The 18,899-nt window shown below is 38.2% G+C and overlaps 2 protein-coding genes across 3 annotated transcripts; both read left to right on the forward strand.

The window, feature by feature from the left end:
* The first annotated feature begins 11,551 nt into the window (after positions 1-11,551).
* On the forward strand, positions 11,552-14,997 carry LOC148063761 (uncharacterized protein CXorf38 homolog). 2 transcript variants are annotated; one of them, XR_015713501.1, is made up of 6 exons: positions 11,552-11,763; positions 11,899-12,033; positions 12,109-12,231; positions 14,050-14,199; positions 14,308-14,420; positions 14,495-14,997. XR_015713501.1 is itself a non-coding variant. In XM_087810395.1 (6 exons), the coding sequence occupies exons 1-6, from the start codon at positions 11,557-11,559 to the stop codon at positions 14,615-14,617; spliced, it is 891 nt and encodes a 296-aa protein (XP_087666521.1). In that variant the 5' UTR covers positions 11,552-11,556; the 3' UTR covers positions 14,618-14,997. The 2 variants fall into 2 exon arrangements, 1 of the variants encoding a protein (XP_087666521.1); XM_087810395.1 differs by having other exon boundaries at positions 14,268-14,420.
* A 1,350-nt stretch (positions 14,998-16,347) lies between these two features.
* On the forward strand, positions 16,348-18,350 carry LOC148063762 (uncharacterized protein CXorf38 homolog). The gene is made up of 5 exons (XM_087810396.1): positions 16,348-16,557; positions 16,698-16,829; positions 16,898-17,020; positions 17,766-17,915; positions 17,985-18,350. Exons 1-5 carry the CDS (start codon positions 16,354-16,356, stop codon positions 18,138-18,140), a joined length of 765 nt encoding a protein of 254 aa, XP_087666522.1. The 5' UTR covers positions 16,348-16,353; the 3' UTR covers positions 18,141-18,350.
* Positions 18,351-18,899: the final 549 nt, after the last annotated feature.

Genomic DNA, 18,899 nt, shown 5'->3' on the forward strand with positions numbered 1-18,899 from the left:
TTTTTAAAAACACCCACACACACACACACACACACACACACCTTAAGCTTTTTACTGTCCAGAATGTCAGCATCCATCTTCAGCACCAAGGCCTGTCACACAAACCCGGGGAAAGTGTAAATGTGTGCGAGAGAGAAGCTGGAGGAGGGAGGAGGGGTTGTCCTTGAAGGAGGACAGAGGTGTTCAGCTGGATCTAATGTGATGGAGGAAACAAGTGAGGCACACACACACACACACACACACTCTGGCATCAATAGAATTCCTCTTCAGAAAAAAAAAAAAGGGGGGAAAAACATTTTCGACAACACAATCCATCCGGCTAAATCTGTTAGTCCCGTTCAACCCTCCATAGATCTGTCTTTTATACGGACAGTATAGGAGAGCTTGGAGACCCCCCCCCCCACACACTCCCCCACCGGCCCCGGCTGTGGACGGGCCCCGGCATCATCATTATCATCGGGCGGCGGCCCCTCTCAGATTGGCCAGGCAGCAGATCAAAAAGAAAAGCTTCTCAATCTTCTCCCCTCACTGAGGCGGCTCTGTAACTGGCATCTTTGGTCCTGCGATAATCCTCCATTGATCTACTTCAGAGAGCCGGGTCTAGGCGGGGGCTTCTGGGTGGAGGGTTAAAGATGCTGAGGAATGTCTGCCAGAAAAAAAAAATGTTCAGCAGCGGGTGCCAGATCTTATTATGACCACGCTGTCCTTTTTTTTTTATATACCTCTTTCTTACCCCCTCCCTTCTTGTTTTCAAGGTGCTTTGCTGATGAGGTGTTTTCAATGTTTGATGAGGCCTGGGAGCATCTACTGTGGATTCCACACAGATCATCATTTAGGGCTTTTGTATCGAGGCACAAAAGGTGATATATTCGGCACAAGCAATTAAAAAGCATATATCCGCTTCCACGTGCACACGAAGCCAGAGAGCGACAAATTAATTCACCTTATTGTTGTAGTTCCTTCCTTCGCTTTGAAGTCCACAAGGGGGACTTTAGTCTGGGAGGCAGGAGAGAGTGGAGGGGAGGGTTAGGAATAGGGGGGAACAATGGAGCAGAAAAGCCATTACCTCAGCTCTGCCTCGGAGCCTCTCAACGTCGCCATCTACTGGTGGACGGACGCATCGCTTGTTTTGCAGGACGGTTCTGCTGACTGGTAATGTGAGTGACGTCACTCGTCATAGTTTTTCAACTTTATGTTGTCGCATGTTGTGGAAATGATTCAAAGCAGTTCGCAGAAATGTATTTAAAAATAAAAAGTTGCTATAGTTGCTTAAATCTTTCCACGGGCCATAGAATACTCACCATTGACAAAAGCAAAAAATAAATATATATATATATATACATACATATTGTCATTTTTATGGACTAGTAATTAATTATAGAAATTAATTTAATATTATGTAGTCGTAGCTAGCATTAGCTACCTAGCATCAATCTTCTTATAGTTAATGTTGTGATAGTTATTATTTATCCAGCTAGCACCACTCTGCTAAAAGTTGTGTTGTAATAGTTAACATTTAGCCAGCTAGCAGCACTCTGCTTATAGTTAATGTTGTTGTATATAACATTTAGCCAACTAGCATCATTTGCTAATAGTTGTGTTTTATGTTAACATTTAGCCAGCTAGCATTACTCTGCTAATAGCTGTGTTGTCATGGTTAACATTTAGCCAGATAGCATCACTCTGCTAATAGTAAAGTTGTTGTAGTTAACATTTAGCCAGCTAGCATCCCTTTGCTAATAGTTATGTTGTTGTAGTTAACATTTAGCCAGCTAGCATCATTCTGCTAATAGTTATGGGGTTGTAGTCAACATTTAGCCAACTAGCATCACTCTGTTAATAGTTATGTTGATATAGTTAACATTTAGCCAGCTAGCATCACTCTGCTAATAGTTGTGTTGTCATAGTTAATATTTAGCCAGCTAGCATCAATCTGCTTATAGTTAATGTTTTCATAGTTAACATTTAGTCAGCTAGCATCACTCTGTTTCAAGTTAATGTTGTCATAGTTATCATTTAGTCAGCTAGCATCACTCTGTTAATAGTTATGTTGATATAGTTAACATTTAGCCAGCTAGCATCACTCTGCTAATAGTTGTGTTGTCATAGTTAATATTTAGCCAGCTAGCATCAATCTGCTAATAGTTGTGTTGTCATAGTTAATATTTAGCCAGCTAGCATCACTCTGCTAATAGTTGTGTTGTCATAGTTAATATTTAGCCAGCTAGCATCAATCTGCTTATAGTTAATGTTTTCATAGTTAACATTTAGTCAGCTAGCATCACTCTGCTAATAGTTGTGTTGTCATAGTTAATATTTAGCCAGCTAGCATCAATCTGCTTATAGTTAATGTTTTCATAGTTAACATTTAGTCAGCTAGCATCACTCTGTTTCAAGTTAATGTTGTCATAGTTATCATTTAGTCAGCTAGCATCACTCTGTTTCAAGTTAATGTTGTCATAGTTATCATTTAGTCAGCTAGCATCACTCTGTTTCAAGTTAATGTTGTCATAGTTATCATTTAGTCAGCTAGCATCACTTTGTTTATAGTAATGTTGTCGTAGTTAACATTTAGCCAGCTAGCATCACTCTGCTAATAGTGACTTCGCCATACATCACGTTTGGCCAGCTAGCATCACTCCTCTTACGCTACTTCACCACAGCTAGCATTAAGCTAACTAGCATGATCTAATGGTAACTCAAAAAAGGCATGTTTATATATTATTACTCGTTTTAACTGAATTGAAACTGGTTAGGAATGTAATTTTTTTAATAAATATGTTTCTTATTCTACAGGGACTTTCCAAACATGGCTTTCTCCATGTTCTTGTTAAATACAACAAGGAAGTTTACATTTATATTTACAAGAAACATAAAATAAGTTTACTTGCCTTTTGACATTTTTTTTTATCTTTTAATGCTAATTTCTACATATGAACACAAAAAAACAACAGTTTCATAGAACAACCTAAGCATGAATCAGAGTCTCTACTGAAACTGTTTTAATTTTATTTCCAAAGAAGAAGAAAAAAAAAACAAATGTAGCTCAAGTTCGTGAGGCCTTCAGGGGAAGCTGTATATATTATTGCTAATTCTGAGAGAGTATATGAGACTCACCACATCTCTAACACACACACACACCTGCCCACACTTCTCTGTATTAACCATGGAATTTGGCAAAAACATTGATAAGAAAGTGCACACACTCACACACACTCACACACAGCAGTGTAAAATTGGGTCAGCATTGGAGAGTGGGCTTTAATGCTGTGCACATACGCTCTCTAAAACTGATCTGCATATTCATGTGGGTGGCTATCAAAATGACACATGCACACACACACACACACACACACACACACCAGCGGAGTCACGCACACGCTGGCCTAAACTTATCAATCCCACACACGTGCCCACATGCAAATACACACACACAAATATTCACGCGCATAACAAAGTGGGAGCTACAGGGGGCATTTATGGTTCTCTCATTCTAATTTTCTGTCTAAAATGAGTTTCTTCCCGTTTCAGCTCCACCACTTCAATCATCCCCCCATTTTTTATCCCTTCACTCCTCCTGCCTTGGGTCCCGCTGGCAAAAGCAATAGTCAGCATTCCAAATATCATAAGGTCCGGGGCATAGGCGCTGATCCTGGAGGTTCTCCCGAGTTCAGGAAAGAAAAAAAAAAAAAAGAAAGCTTGTCTGAATACAGATTAGTCGTGTATGTTTTCCAAGTTTTCAAAAACTACTTCTTAGCCTAAAGTGCAAGACTTTCACCTTTAACCTTAACATGAGCGCGTTCTTGTGTTGATCTCACGTTAGTTTTCCTTCAACTTGTAATCTTACTTTTGGATCTTTTTGCAGCAGTTTGCACGGTATAGAAAAAACCCTGTTGCTATTGCATTTCCCCTCATCCCACTCTTCCCGCCACGTGTCGTTTATAACCTAAGCAACTTCAACTCTGACTCTTCTAACTCAAACAACTCAACACATTTTGAACTTTACAAGCTATTTTCAAGTTTAAATCTCTACTAATATTTCACTTCCTATTGTGATGATTAGATATGACAACATCTGTAGCTTCATCTTTTGATATATATTTGAAAGATAACTTTCATTAATGAACGTATTAAAGCCATCTTTTGGACAATGTTTCATTTATACATTCTGATGGTTGTGTAAATCTGCTATAATATGTTCACCAGTACTTATTTCTTCCCATTAATTCTTTTTAAACACAACATTTAGGCTTTTTTGGGTCAAATTTAGGACTAAACCTGCAATATTACACCCACCCAACTCTTTAATGGGTGTCAGCAAAAGATGTCTAAAGCAGCTTCCAAATAAGTAAGTAAGAAAGTTATTTTAATTTATATAGCGCTTTAAATAAAATAAAAACATTCTAATGGAATTTTCCAAAAGAAACCATTTATACACTTACGGTATTTTTTTTGTACATTGTGCACTATTACACCCACGTAATTTGAGACTTCTATAAGGGATATCAGCAAAAGACATCCAAAGCAGCTTCCAAATAAAGTAATTAAAAAAACGTTGTAATGGAATTTTCTAAGAGAAACCCGTTCAAAGTTTATGGTATCAACGTTTCTGTTCATTGTAGTAAGCAGTAGTAATAAAGTAAAAGTAATGGTGAAGAAAGTAATAGTTGTAATGGTAGTAAGATAAAAAGGACATTAACTTATTTATTTGCCACCATTAGTAATTTCATTAGTTTATTATAATACAAAAAACGTAAATTTTTTGCGGATTATTTTCTTCTTTTTTAACATTTTTTTTAACAATTCACACAATCTTACACTGATGGGAGTAGGCTGCGATGCAAGCAAGCAAGGTTAAGTGTTTCGCTTAGGGACGATCTCATCAGGAGCTTGGATTGAACCTTTAACCTCTTATGGAACAACCACTTAGATACATCGCCCAATAAATACGTCATTGACCCCTGATGGGCCGCGAAGGTATTGCAAGTAGGCTGCAAAATCGTTTCCAAAATGGTATCATTTTTTTTTGTGTAAATTTATTAAAAAAAAAACACATTATAATGTTTTAAATGGTAAAACTTGTTAAGTTTAAAAGGATATTAAAATTTTTCAAATATTCTTTTCATTATATTGTTTTTCCTTCGAGTATTATACATGTGACAAGGAATTGAGAACGCATTACAATGCCAGTACCATAAGAAGGTTATCGGTGAAATTCCCTTCTTCGGCAGGTGCGTATGTTCCCCCTGTCCAATACAAAGTTCAATGGATCCTGGCCACCTGTCCAGGGTGTCCCTCGCCCCCTCCCCCAAGGTCGCACCAATCACTGCAATTATCTCACCCTTCAAAATAAAAGTCCACCTGCCGCTCCAAGAGACAATGACTACTCTAGAAAGGAAGCTCTGAGAGGTAGAGATTCTCTCCGCGTGGATACACTTGTCAAAAACTATTTTGCCTTCACAACTTTTTCTCTTTTTTTTTCCTGCGAGGAACAAGATTTTTTTTTTTCCTCTGACAAAGCATTTTCCTCCTTATTTGCAGACGGCGAGGAAGAGACAGGGCTCAAGTCGGAATGTGAGAAAGTGAGAGGATGTAACAAAGGATTCCGAGCCAGTAAGCAGATATCTCTGAAGGCCGCTAGGGGCCGGTGAGTGATGGGGGGGGGGGGGGGTGGATGGATGGAGGAGGTGTCTTTTGAAGAGGAGAGATGGCGAAGCAGAGAGGAAAAGGAGGAGAGACCGAGGGGATGAGACGAGGAGGGAGAGGGAGTCTCTTGTGGATGTGTTTGGGGACCCACACTGTGGGTGATTTATTTCAGAATACTAATACGTCTTTGATCTGCTCTGCTTTAAAAAAAAAAAAAAAACACCCTGCTGGGATATGGGCACGTGCACACACACACACACACACACACACAATAAGTGGACACAACTGCATTGATAAAACACACCGCGAGCGGTCACACACTGACAGCGCTCACTCTCTATCACACGTTCCCTGGAACACACACACCGAAGGCTTCTAATCTACTTTAACTATCATCAACTCCATGGAGATCCAATTACAAAGATGGAGGGATATTTGTTTTCCTCTGTTCTTCCTAAAAGACTAATTAAATTTCCATGCAAAGATGAAATTAATTGATACAACAGAAACGCCTTCTCGTCTCTATGATTCCCGCTGTAATGTGCTTTAATTGCGCACCCTGCTACCGCTGCTGCCCCACTTTTCCCTTCAAAATAAAATCTTTTTTCTTTCTCTCGCTCTCTCTCTTTTATACTTCCCCACATCACTCCAGATTGGGGTCACGAGGCGAGTGCTTATCCCAGCGTGCACCGGTCTGGAGGCCGGCAATCACAACAGCGAGGGAAGAAGGAGAAAAAAAAGAAAAAAAACCCCAGACAAACAAACAGCAAGACTCAAATCTATAACTATAAAAAGTGAATTTCTTCAGCCGTGCTGGGCGCGACATGAAAGATGGAGAAGCTGCCGAGTGAGTCTCGTCTTCCTCAAATATTCATTTGTCTGCAATTATATATATACATGTTGTTGCCACGTATTCACTTTAGCATTCGCCTCAACGGGCCGTCCAACTCACGACATGATATCATGATAGTCTTAATGGATTTTATCACCTACAGTATAACATAATGCTGTCACTGGGCCGCAAATTTAAAAAAACATAATTTATATCATCTCTATTGATTATTACTGTCTGAAAGGGGTTTTGTTTTAAAAAAAAGTTTGTGACTCTTGACACGTCAAGACAGTTGAGTTTACTCAAAAAATAACATGAAAACCAATAAAAAGTATGGATGGATGGATTGATGGATGGATTGGTGGTCGGATGGACGGACAGATGGATGGATGGATGGATGGATGGATGGATGGATGGATATATAGCTTGTGGGCTGGATGGATGGATGGATGGATTGGATGGATATATAGCTAGTGGGCTGGATGGCTAGTTGGACGGATGGATCGGTGGATAGATGGATATATAGCTAGTTGGATGGATGGATGGATGGACGGATGGATGGATGGATATATAGCTAGTCGGCTGGATGGCTAGTTGGATGGATGGATGGATCGGTGGATAGATGGATGGGTGGATGGATGGATGGATATATAGCTAGTCGGCTGGATGGCTAGTTGGATGGATGGATGGATGGGTGGATAGATGGATGGGTGGATAGATGGATGGATATATAGCTAGTTGGCTGGATGGCTAGTTGGATGGATGGATAAATGGATCGGTGGATGGATGGATATATAGCTAGTTGGATGGATGGATGGATGGATGATAGATGGATGATAGACGGATGGATGGATGATAGATGGATGGATGGATGGATGATAGATGGATAGATGGATGGATAGATGGATGGATGAATAGATGGATGAATAGATGGATGGATGGATGGATAGCTAGTTGATGGATGGGTGGATGGATGGATAGCTAGTTGATGGATGGGTGGATGGATGGATGATGGATGATAGATAGCTAGTTGATGGATGGATGGATGGATGATAGATAGCTAGTTGATGGATGGATGGATGGATGATAGATAGCTAGTTGATGGATGGATGGATGGATGGATGGATGGATGGATGGATGGATGGATGGATGGATGGATGGATGGATGGATGGATGGATGGATGGATGGATGGATGGATGGATAAATAGCAACGATAAAAACCATCCGTGGTGCAAAAGGTTTGAAAATACTGGCCATAATTTGCTCCAATTGCTCATTATTTCAATTCAACTGTTGCGCTGATTTGTTCACACATTTTTCTTTGTTGTCTTTTTCCGTCAGTATTCCAAGTACTTCATGAAATGTACTTCCCCAACCTCTCTCTCACGGAGTTGGAAGAAATACAGCCGATACATTACGACCAGAGAAGTCTACGTTCATTCATCTCAGTTGGCTGCGAGGGAGAGAAGTATACAAACAGTGATGGGTTTTTTGGGGTTTTTTTTTCCTCCCACAAATATTCACTTGTCAAGTCTGGACATATATCTTCGGCGATGAGGGAAAAAAAACAAACCAGCAAACATCCATAAATGGAAGCGTCGATCGCTGACAACCCTCAGCCGAGGAGTTTCAGGGGTATTTTCTTTCAACGCCATCCATCCATTTCTCCTCGCTCAGGCTGGAAATAGCGATGATGAATCTCCTCCTGTGCCAGCCTCGTGTCTCGGCTGAAACATGGTCGCTGCGAGCGACTCCTGGTACCCCACCTTCTGCTGCTCCTCCGGGAGGTCCCGGGCTCCTCCTCGTGGATGCGGCAGCTCGGCGGTGCCAGCTCTCATAAGGGGGGGCCCCCTGGTTGAAAAAAACCTATAGAAGCAGATGTTATCAGTCACTGCGGCGGCGAGCCCGGGAGGAATCATCATCGGACTCATAAAGTCTATGATTGGACTTTACACTTCCCCGGGGTGTCGTCCGGGCCCCGGCTCTGGGTTTTTTTTATGGCCCGAGTGTTAGCGTGGGAGCTAATATAAAGAAAAAGAGAGAGTAGGCCCTGACGATATGAAGGTGATTATATGTCCGCGATGAGTTCACTGTCACAAGAATTAATAAGTGCAGATCTGGAGGCGCAGTTGACCTCAACACTTACTCCATCTTAACACACTCGCTCGGATCCGATGGCAGCTCTCTTTAGCCCGTCAGCCCCCGTCTGCGTATCGGTAACATGGTCCGACTAAATTTGATGAATAAGCGGGTCTGGCAGGACGGCATCTATTGTTACTTGAGTGTCGGCTCCTTTTCGCCGGCTCTCGGAAATGTGTTTTTTTTAAAGGATCAAAATGTATATTAATTAATGAAATATGAATCTGTACTATTCAGCAACAAACACATCAATTACATATGAATATATTAATTACAAATTTGCCCTTGATACAACGTTTTTTGACACAAGTAAAAACAGTTTCATTTTTTAAAAATTGCGATGTATCCCCAAATTTCACTGATGGATGGATGGATGGATAAAACAAGAAAAAAAAGAGCAATAAAAGAACAAAAAGAAAAATAACTGAAATCTAAGTATAAAGAACAAATAAAAATAACACAAAGAAAAGGATACAAAGATTTACATGGAATAGAATCATCTTTTCACTCCCAAACTCAGAATTGTACAATATAATAGCACAAGGACTGAATGAGTCCCTGAGTCTATTAGTGTTGCATCATGGGAAGAAGAATTCCTTCTCCATCACTGATGACAGTGTTCAGAGGATGACTGTCATCATTCATGATGGACAGTAGTTTGTCCAGTGATCATACCTCATACGTCACCTCATAACAATCAAATATTATGTTTCTCTAATGAGAAAGAAGGAGCCAAGGTCTCAAGCATTAACTGAGCACAAAATTGAATATTTATGTGATCCTTTTAAGGGCCAAATCTCGCACGACAAGTCATTTAAAGTGTTTTTAAATTCAATAAAAAAAAATGTAATCCAAATAAAAAGTTACTTATCAAATTGAAAAAAGCACTTTGATTAAAAAAAGAAATTCAATTAAAAAAAAGTTACTTCACTCAAAAGATATTTGTAATAAACAAAATAAAAATGTACTTCAGTGAAAGAAAAATTCAATCACATAAAAAAATGCTTCAATCAAATAAAAGTTACTTCAATCAAAAATCTTCAATCTTTTTTAATAATAACTTTGATTTTCAATTTCAAATTGAGAACAAAAAAAAACCTTACATGTGTTGAAACCAATGAATCTCAAATGGAGTGTATCTGGTTCGTTACAATGAAAATGACTCTTTTTGTTTTTATTCCTAAAATGGTCACAGAGGAAAGGAGTCGAGACAGGGATTGTAAGGTGGTGAAGAAAACCTACTGGTCCAGAAGTCACTGAATCTTCAAGACATGTAACAAGGGTTAATCTGAAAAATAGCTGACTTGTTAGAGGGTTTTTTTCTTCACCTCATCTCCACCGAAAACTGTAGTTCCTGTCCGGAAGAACAAGATCAAGGAGATGGAAAGACGTGTTTTCTCGTGGCCGATGTCTCCCTTTACGATGGTTGAGGATCAAAGGAGGTTTGAGGCGGAGCTGCTGCTTCTTACATGTGAGAAGCCGTGAGTGTCGATGGTTTGAGAGGAACGTCCCCTGGTCCTTCTGACGGGAGGTCAGGATCCAAGCAGGGTTTGACCTGAAGGAGGGAACGTTGTGGCTGGAGCAGGTCCGACCACATCGAGGCAGACCTCCAACAGAACTGATTTGATCAGGATTAAAAAAATAGTTTCTAGGAGTGTCATCGGTGCAGAGAGCCATCAACAGATCACAGCAACTACTGGTGAAAAAAACGCGGCTCAGATTAAGGCGAAGCTTCAATCCACAATTCTGACTTTGGAGTTGAAGGTCATGAATAATAAAAACACTAAAGAACTTGATGTTCACGCACCGAGAATGAAATAAACAAATAACATGATAGAGAAATAGAACATGATGAAATAAAGTTCATACAAGTGTAAGATAAAGATAAAAAAGAGTTTATTAGATCATTCATTTATTATACATTATATAAACTTTCTTTGAGGAGATCTTTTGTTCTACCGCGGGTTTACTCCGGGTGTTCCTGGTTTCCTCCCACAGTCTAAAAACATGCCATAAAAAGTCCTGTTCATCTGTTTGTGTGTGTGGGAATTAATAGTTGTGTGTCTCTGTGTGGAGGGGGGGGGGGGGGTCCCCTGCCTCTCACCCGTAGTAGCTGGGATCGGCTTCAGCCCATCCATGACACCGTTAATAGAATTAGGGTTAGTTAATTATATGAGACTATTTTGTTGAGGAAACAGTTGAAATATTATTTTATTTTATTTTTTATTATTATTATTTTTTTTATTTTAATTTATATGCAGCTCATTGTTTTAATTTTAATTTTAATTTTAATTTTGTGTGGTTAACACCAGAACATCTGATTCTGAGATTTGTTCTGTTTTTACTTTATTAACAGGTCACTTAATTGAATTGCTTTTAGGCATCTCTATTAATTTAATTTTAATTTTAATTTAAATTTTAATTTTAATTTTAATTTTAATTTTAATTTTAATTTTAATTTTAATTTTAATTTAAATTTAAATTTAAATTTAAATTTAAATTTAAATTTAAATTTAAATTTAAATTTTAATTTTAATTTTAATTTTAATCATAATCCTGTGTTGTGTTTACGACACTGGCAATAAACCTGTTCTGATTCTGAGATATGAGATTCAAAACTGTCACGTTTAACTATTTGGAGCTGAAAAAAGCGATAAAAGTAAAAAATAAATAAATAAAAGAAAAAATTGAGATAATTCTTAAAACAGTTATGAAGCCACGATAGGCATATTAAATAATAAAAATGAATTGAATGGGTCGAAAAATAATGAAGTAGTTTTACACAGAGGGATGAGCACAATTTAATTTAATTTCTAGTTCGACTTCGAATATGCTGATCTTTTTTTAGGACACATTGCCCTCTAGTGGTCTTGAGCGGCACTGCGCGTCAAAACGTCACTTCCGCCACGTCCTTGTTTTGATGGTTCCTGAAGTAAACATGGTCCACGACGAGCTGCTGGTTCGCCTGAACGACCGAGGCTACACCAACTGGCTGAAGGCAGGACGGTGTCTGCTCATCCTGAAAGAAGCGCTTCATCCTTTCATCGACGCCCGGATGAGAAGTTTCCACACGGACCTCCTCTACCAGAACACACGTCTGAGGAGACCCTGTGGCTCCTCAGCCTGTAGACCGAGAAAGAACAAGGTGAGGAGAGAATACCACCTTATGAATGCCTGGACCTTCTGAACCATTCCTCAGATTAGGCTGCCATAACATTATGACCACTTATAAACAAGCCATTTTAGTGTGACTTTTGTAACCAGGTGTGTCTCTCCACAGCTCACCTGGGCTTGTCAGTCATGTTCTGAGTGGAAAAGTGAGATCTTGAGACACCACAGGCAGCCAGAGAGTACCATCTACTGGGACAACTGTCACCCTCCATCGTGGAGGACAGACCACTGGGAGGTGGCGAAGGTGAAGTTCTTGCACTAAGATCTCGGACCTGTTTCTGTGTGTGTGTCTGTGTGTGTAATGTTTGTGTGTCTGCAGGCGTACATGCCTCGGGGTCAAGCCAAGGTCAAGAGAGCAGATCAGTGCGACGCTGCCGCTCTGCTCAACCTCATCAACCACTGTGGCTGTTTCAAGTCAGTGAATGCAGCACGTGTGAGAGAGGTGAGTCCCTGAACACACCAGCAGACGTTGTTAATATGTGGCCTAGCTAGCTGTACATTCACGCTCAAGTGGGGGCAAAATGGCCGTAAAGGTTATGTTCCCGAAACACGATTTCCGCAAATTTTTGTGCAAACTTTGCGAGCATGTAGCGACAGCCTTTGACACTCAAACGACTCAAGACTTTACACCAATGATGCGTGACTTTGGCCAACCTAAACCTCGTCTTCCCGTACGCCCACAGTAGTATTTCCAAAAAAATGTGACCTTTCAACCTCAGAGGTCAACTTTTCTGCGCCCGCCCCGGCTAGTTTGGAACCTTTTGACCACAACTTGACCCGAGACTCTATCGCGACTTCTTCCCCCCTCAATACATATAAGTTCTGATTCCAATATTTAAAAAATATAACATTTCTTAATTCAATCCTTTTAAATTCATAGCCACGACATTAAAATGTTGGTATAATAGACCCACCAGGCAATAGTTTATTATTGTTAATTAATATTAATATTCAAAACTTATATTGAATTTATATCATTTATTTCAAATTCTATGTGTAAAACACTTTGTTTGAAAAACATTAAAATGATATTAATAGGAAAACAAACAAATTCAACCTTTCAATATACACTAACTATTTCATTATTTAAAAACAAATTAAAGTTATTAAATGCTTTAAAAATGTAAACAAAAAAAAGTGTAAACATTTTCAATTAAGTTCAACAATTAACTTTTCTCATGGCACTCATATACTTGCATATTTATTTGACCCATATTGAAACCAATGGAAGAAATATTTTTTCTATGTTTGTCTCATGTTTAATCTTCACTTGTATGTGCATTTTTATAGAATATCAACTATTTTTCTATGAATAATAACTTTCTTTTAACTCCTTTCTTTGTTTTTTATCATCAACGTTTTTTTTTAAGGTATACATATTATTTTATTAGTGTTTATAAATTTAATTATGCAACAAAATAGTTAGAAACTTAAATCGGGTTAAATAAGAAACAAATTAAATCCACTAAAAACATTAATACAGACATTATTCTAAATAGAAAAAATGTTACGACAAAACTTACTTTACTATTGATTTGTGCCGGTTTTGTACTAAAATATAAAATAAAAAGATTTCAAATTCAATGTATCATGATGTTGTTTTTGCTATTGTCTTTCTATTTCTATACATTTATTTGATGTTGTGTTTAGCTCTGAAAAGGAAATATCTAATTAAAAAGTTGAGATTACAAGTTAAATAAAAAGAAGGTATATAGTAAACATATTTTCAAATAAATATATTGATATTATGTTTATCAGTCCAATATTTTAAATCATTATAAACAAGTGTAAAAATATGATTTTAAAGTTTTATTTATTAATAATATTTAGTGGTTTAATCCAACTTCTTGTCTAGTTCTGTTAAAAAAATAGGTGTTATTTGAACTGTTTTTTATTTCCAGGAAAATTATGTGATTATTATTCTGTTTTATAAGTTTGTGATTCTGAAACACACTTGACTAATATTAAGTTTTAAACTAAGGCAAGTATTGGCAACATGATCGTGTTTCATTTGTAAATCATATTTTTCACAATTAATTGAAAGCTTTTTTGTGTTTCCACATTAATAGCTTTTATGAATTATCATTTTTAAACTACTTAAATCAACAATATATTTGCATTTTTAAAAATTGCAGTACTTAATGTGACCTTTAGAGGGCGCGTAACATCCTTCTATCAAACAGGACATTTGCTCATAAACGACACGTGATTCAAGTGTGTTTATGAAAGTTAGTGTGTATTTATTTTTCACATTTTCCAGGTCATCAGTCACAGAAACCAGCTGATGCACTCGTGCGAGCTGCGCGTGAAGGACGAGTGGATGAAGAAGTTCCAGGAGACGCTGGAACAGTTTGCGCGTCTGTTCCGTCAGGTTCCTCAGATGGTGGCGGCAGAACATCAGATCCATAAGGTGAAGAAGAGAACCTCCCGCCAAAACTCACGACCCTTCATCGTCACGTAATAACAATTACTGTCCAGATGCTGAGTGTGGATTTGTCCATTTGCGTCTCTGGCTTAGACCAACCGGACGGGGACGGGTCCGAGACCGGCCCGGAATTGATCGTCCAATGGGAAGCAGCGTTGCTACAGGAGAGGCTGCAGGAGCTGTTGAGCGAGGACGAGAGTTCGGAGGTGAGAGAACAATGAATCCGGATATAAACGTGGTCACAAATCTCTCCGTGGCTCAGGTCCAATACTTGTTTCAGAACCGAGAAGACGCCACGAGTATTACTGGATTCCTGCAGGCCAACGAAGACCTGAGACAAAAGTTCTGGCAGGAGCTACAAGAACTGTCCCTGCAGGCAGGGAGGAGCACTGCGGAAGATTAAAACCTCATTGTGTTGTATTTAATTATATGAAAATTAAAAGGTAATGACCTTTTAATTCTGTGTTGTATTTAATTATATGAAAATTAAAAGGTCATGACTTTTTACTTTTGTGTTGTATTTAATTACATGAACAGGAAACGACGCAAACAGGTTTTTTTCTAACTCTAGAAAACGAAACTTAACTTCGAGAAACTGGCAAATCAGGCTGATTTGACTCAATCACGAATTTTGTATTACATTTTTTCAAAGCTTTCTACATAATTGAACTGTTGAGGAAATATGTTGTTCAAAAGCAATGCGACTTTTTTTGTATCGTTATTTTAATTTGTATGTTCGTAAAAGTGGAAAATGTTTTATTAAACGTTGTTTTTTTAAACTTATGGAACTTTTTTTTTTTTTGATCAACCACAGGTTAATACTTGCTTCCGTTTTGAGGCACTGCTGGGTTTTATTTGGGAATGGAATGTGTGGGAATAGTTTACTCGGATAAGCCTTCAGGAAGAACACTAACTTTATTTTCCTTCGTTTAAAACCAGCCGTAATTCATTCTAGTTTGTGTTTTTTCCCGATTGTGAATTTGTTAAATAATTTATGTTGCTTATAGTTTTATCACAATAAACATGTAGTCATGCTTACTGCGACTCACAATGAGCTGGAAGGAATGTGCCCAGTTAGAGTTTCGTTTCTCGAGAAATGAGAGTTTGTGCATTAAGATACAGTGACCTTCAGAAAGATAAGGTCGCTGAACTCAGCGTGCAGGAGATGACAATGCGATGGCTGCGTTCAGCAACAAATGAACAAACCGTTTGTACTCAAGTGTGTCGTCATCTAAAATATGGAATAAAAAGCTAGTACGGAGAGAGGTTCTTCAGTGGTTTGGGACGAGCCTTGCCAAGCTTTGCTGGTGGTAAAATCTGTATTCTGACTCTCTTTGTTATTCTAGAACATGTCTCTGTTCTCATTCCGAATTGTCCGGGAGTAATTCCCTGACATAACTCTGTCTCTCCGTTAATCAATAACAAATGACGGAGTATAAAGACGCGTCCCAAACAGTTCTTACTTCAAAGTGGAATCAGACTTTCTCGTGAAGGCTCTGTATTACTCTCCTTGTACAAGTAAAACTGTTGTCTGTGACTTTAAACCCATTCTGGTCTGTGATTCCCTGCGTTCACAGCTTTAAATCAGATTTTGAATCTGACAAAAACATTTAAAAATGTTATATATTCTATATTATTATAAACATGAATCCAGGTATTACTGACCAGTAGATGAAATATAAATCTGGTTTATGATTTTTCAATTGTTAGTTTCAAAATGTTCTCTTTTTGGACGAAGATGAAGACAAGGATCAGTTAGCGATAGTGGCTACATTAAACATACGTTTTTGCCTTTAACACTAAGAAGAGATCACAATAATCTCAACCCTTAGTCAACATGAGGGTGAGTAGAAAATGAGTGAAATTTGAATTCTGGGTGAACTTTCACTTTAATAAAGACACTTAAGTTCATTTGCAATTAAATATTGCGCTGCACTGGTCCGTCTGTTCCAAGCCTGTGGTAATTATACCACCATGTTGTTCAAAGCCATTGGTTCTCAAGTCAATTATATGCACTTGTGATAATAAAGACCAATTGAAAACTAGATTTGAGATATAATTGTCAATGGGCTGAACTCAACATAGGACTGAGCTCGCTGTTCAGGCTTCTCACTTCCTTGTGAATTTCCTGCCGTCAACATGGCCAACCAACCTTTAGAAGGCCGCATGAACGAAAGAAAATACTTGAACTGGCTGAAGGCTAATAAATGTCTGGAGTTCCTGAGGGAAGCTCTCCTTCCATTCGCCGACGCTCAGATGAAAACTTTCCACAACAACCTGCTCCAGAAAGAAAACCTGAAGAATAAATCTTGCTCCTCGGGTTGTAAACCGAGCAATGACGAGGTGAGTAAACTTCCTTACGAATGCTTGGACCCTCGCCGGAACATTACAACCACCTAAACCACAATCAAGTCTCTTGCACCTGTAAACAAGTCTTACCTGTAAAGTTACATTTTCGTAACCTAGGTGTGTCTATTCCACAGGAATGGGGATGTGACGTATGTTCTGAGTGGCAAACTGAGATCTTGAAGCACTACAGACAGCTGGATAATAACATCTACTGGGGAAACTGTCACCCTCCATCGTGGAGGACAGATTACTGGGAGGTGGCGAAGGTGAAGTTCTGCACTCAGTTCTTGGACTTGTGTGTGTGTGTGTGTGTGTGATGTTTGTGTGTCTGCAGGCGTACATGCCTCGAGGTCATGGCAAGGTCAAGAGAGCAGATCAGTGCGATGCTGCCGCTCTGCTCAACCTCATCAACCACTGTGGCTGTTTCAAGTCATTGAATGCAGCACGTGTGAGAGAGGTGAGTCCCTGAACACACCAGCAGACATTTTGTTAATATGTGGACAATCAAGGTGTTTGTTTGACACACTGAAGTAACTTTTTTTTTTTTACAATATATTTGTCTTTTATGTTGATGGAAAATAAATTTAACATTTTATACATATTTGAATATATACAGTATTTTTTTTTCATCCATAATAATTTGTCAAAAAGTTGTTTTCCCCTTTATTTTATATTTTATATTTATTTATTTATTGTACTAAAAACAAATTATAAATAAATTATCTAATACAATAGTTAATGATATGAGCGACGTGGCTTTTGTACTAACATTCACCTATAATTATTACACTAAACATTTAACCCTAAATTTTGCCTGATTTTGTTTTTCCTTTTCGTAAATTGAACTTTATTTTCTCTATATTTATTTTCGATGTTGTCATTTGTGTTGTGTAAAATGGAATTCACTCATTAAAAACTTGAGACTGCAGGTTAAATAAAATAATTAAAAGAAATGTCTAGTTAACCAAATGAATATATGATGACAATATTTATATTTAAATATATTGACATAATGTTTAGCGCTTTTATCTTTAAACTCATAGTTTTAACCACAGATATGAGTATTTACTCATATCTATTTACTGGTTTTAGCTCAAAGACAATGTCAGGTGTAATTAGACATCGGGCAATTTGATTTAACAGGACATTTGCTCATAAGTGACACGTAAAGTGTGTTTCTGAATATAGTTCTACATTTTCAGGTCATCACTCTCAGAAACAACCTGGCGCACTCCGGCAAGATGAGTATGGAGGACAATTGGATGACGAAATTCCAAAGGACACTTGAAACATTTATGGATGAGTTACATCGTGTTCCAGAGATGGAGAAAGCGAAACAACTGATCAGCAAGGTTTAGAAAACATTCTAACTGCCTATACTTGTGAGTTTTCATCATCGTGTGAAAACAATTACTGTCCAGGTGCTGACATCCGTTTTGAGGATTACCATCGATCCCATGATTGAAACTGGGAACTCTGACGAAGAAGAAAGGATTGGTGGCGGGTTCTCGAGACCGAGAACACCCCCACAATCCTACCAACCCCCACAATCCAACGACCTCTGCAGGATCCTATAGATGCTGCGAGTGAGGGCGACACATAGCCGGCCCGTGGCAACAGACAAGTATGCGACAGCTTAGGGCCCCGCAGCCAGTAAGGGGCCCCCTAGAGAAATTAAAAAAAAAAAAAAAAAAATTAAATTTTTGCATGTATGAGTTTTGCGCTCTGTATGATCAAATATATATAATTGTAAAAATAAAATAAAATAAAATGTCGCAAAAAAAGAACTTATCCTTCTGCAGCAGTGAAAAGAAAGTGGAAGAACGAGGAGGAAGATGAAAAAAGATAAAGGTATGTTTATATGTCGTAAATGTTAATTTAACGAGATGTGTGAAGCCGTTAATAGCTAGTTAAACACGAAATAGATTTATCTTTCAACTGGCCTGTTTTAGCTTAATATTCATACTAAAGTAAAAATATTTATATGTATATAGCACACTGCAACATACAAAACAAAGTTTTTGCTAATGTTTGATAGTAAACATATGTTTGCAAGCAAGTGCAGTGCAAGCAGTATGTTTTTGGATCAGGCTGATAAGCTCAAATTGTTTGCTGCAGAGCATAGTCATTTATGTGAGTAAAATAAACATTTTATTTTTTATTTTATTTGTATTTTTACATTAACTCATAATGTAAAACTTCCCCAAGAAACACTCTTGAAGTACTTCTACTACTTTGGAGGCACAGAATCCTGCTCAGGCTCAACTGTGGGAAACACATCAGGTCAGGGAAAGACTGGCACTACACAGTACATTTAATTTGTAATAATAAGAATT

This window comes from Callionymus lyra, chromosome 16 (genome assembly GCF_982586985.1).
Source record: "Callionymus lyra chromosome 16, fCalLyr1.hap1.1, whole genome shotgun sequence".
NCBI classification, from domain to species: Eukaryota; Metazoa; Chordata; class Actinopteri; order Syngnathiformes; family Callionymidae; genus Callionymus; species Callionymus lyra.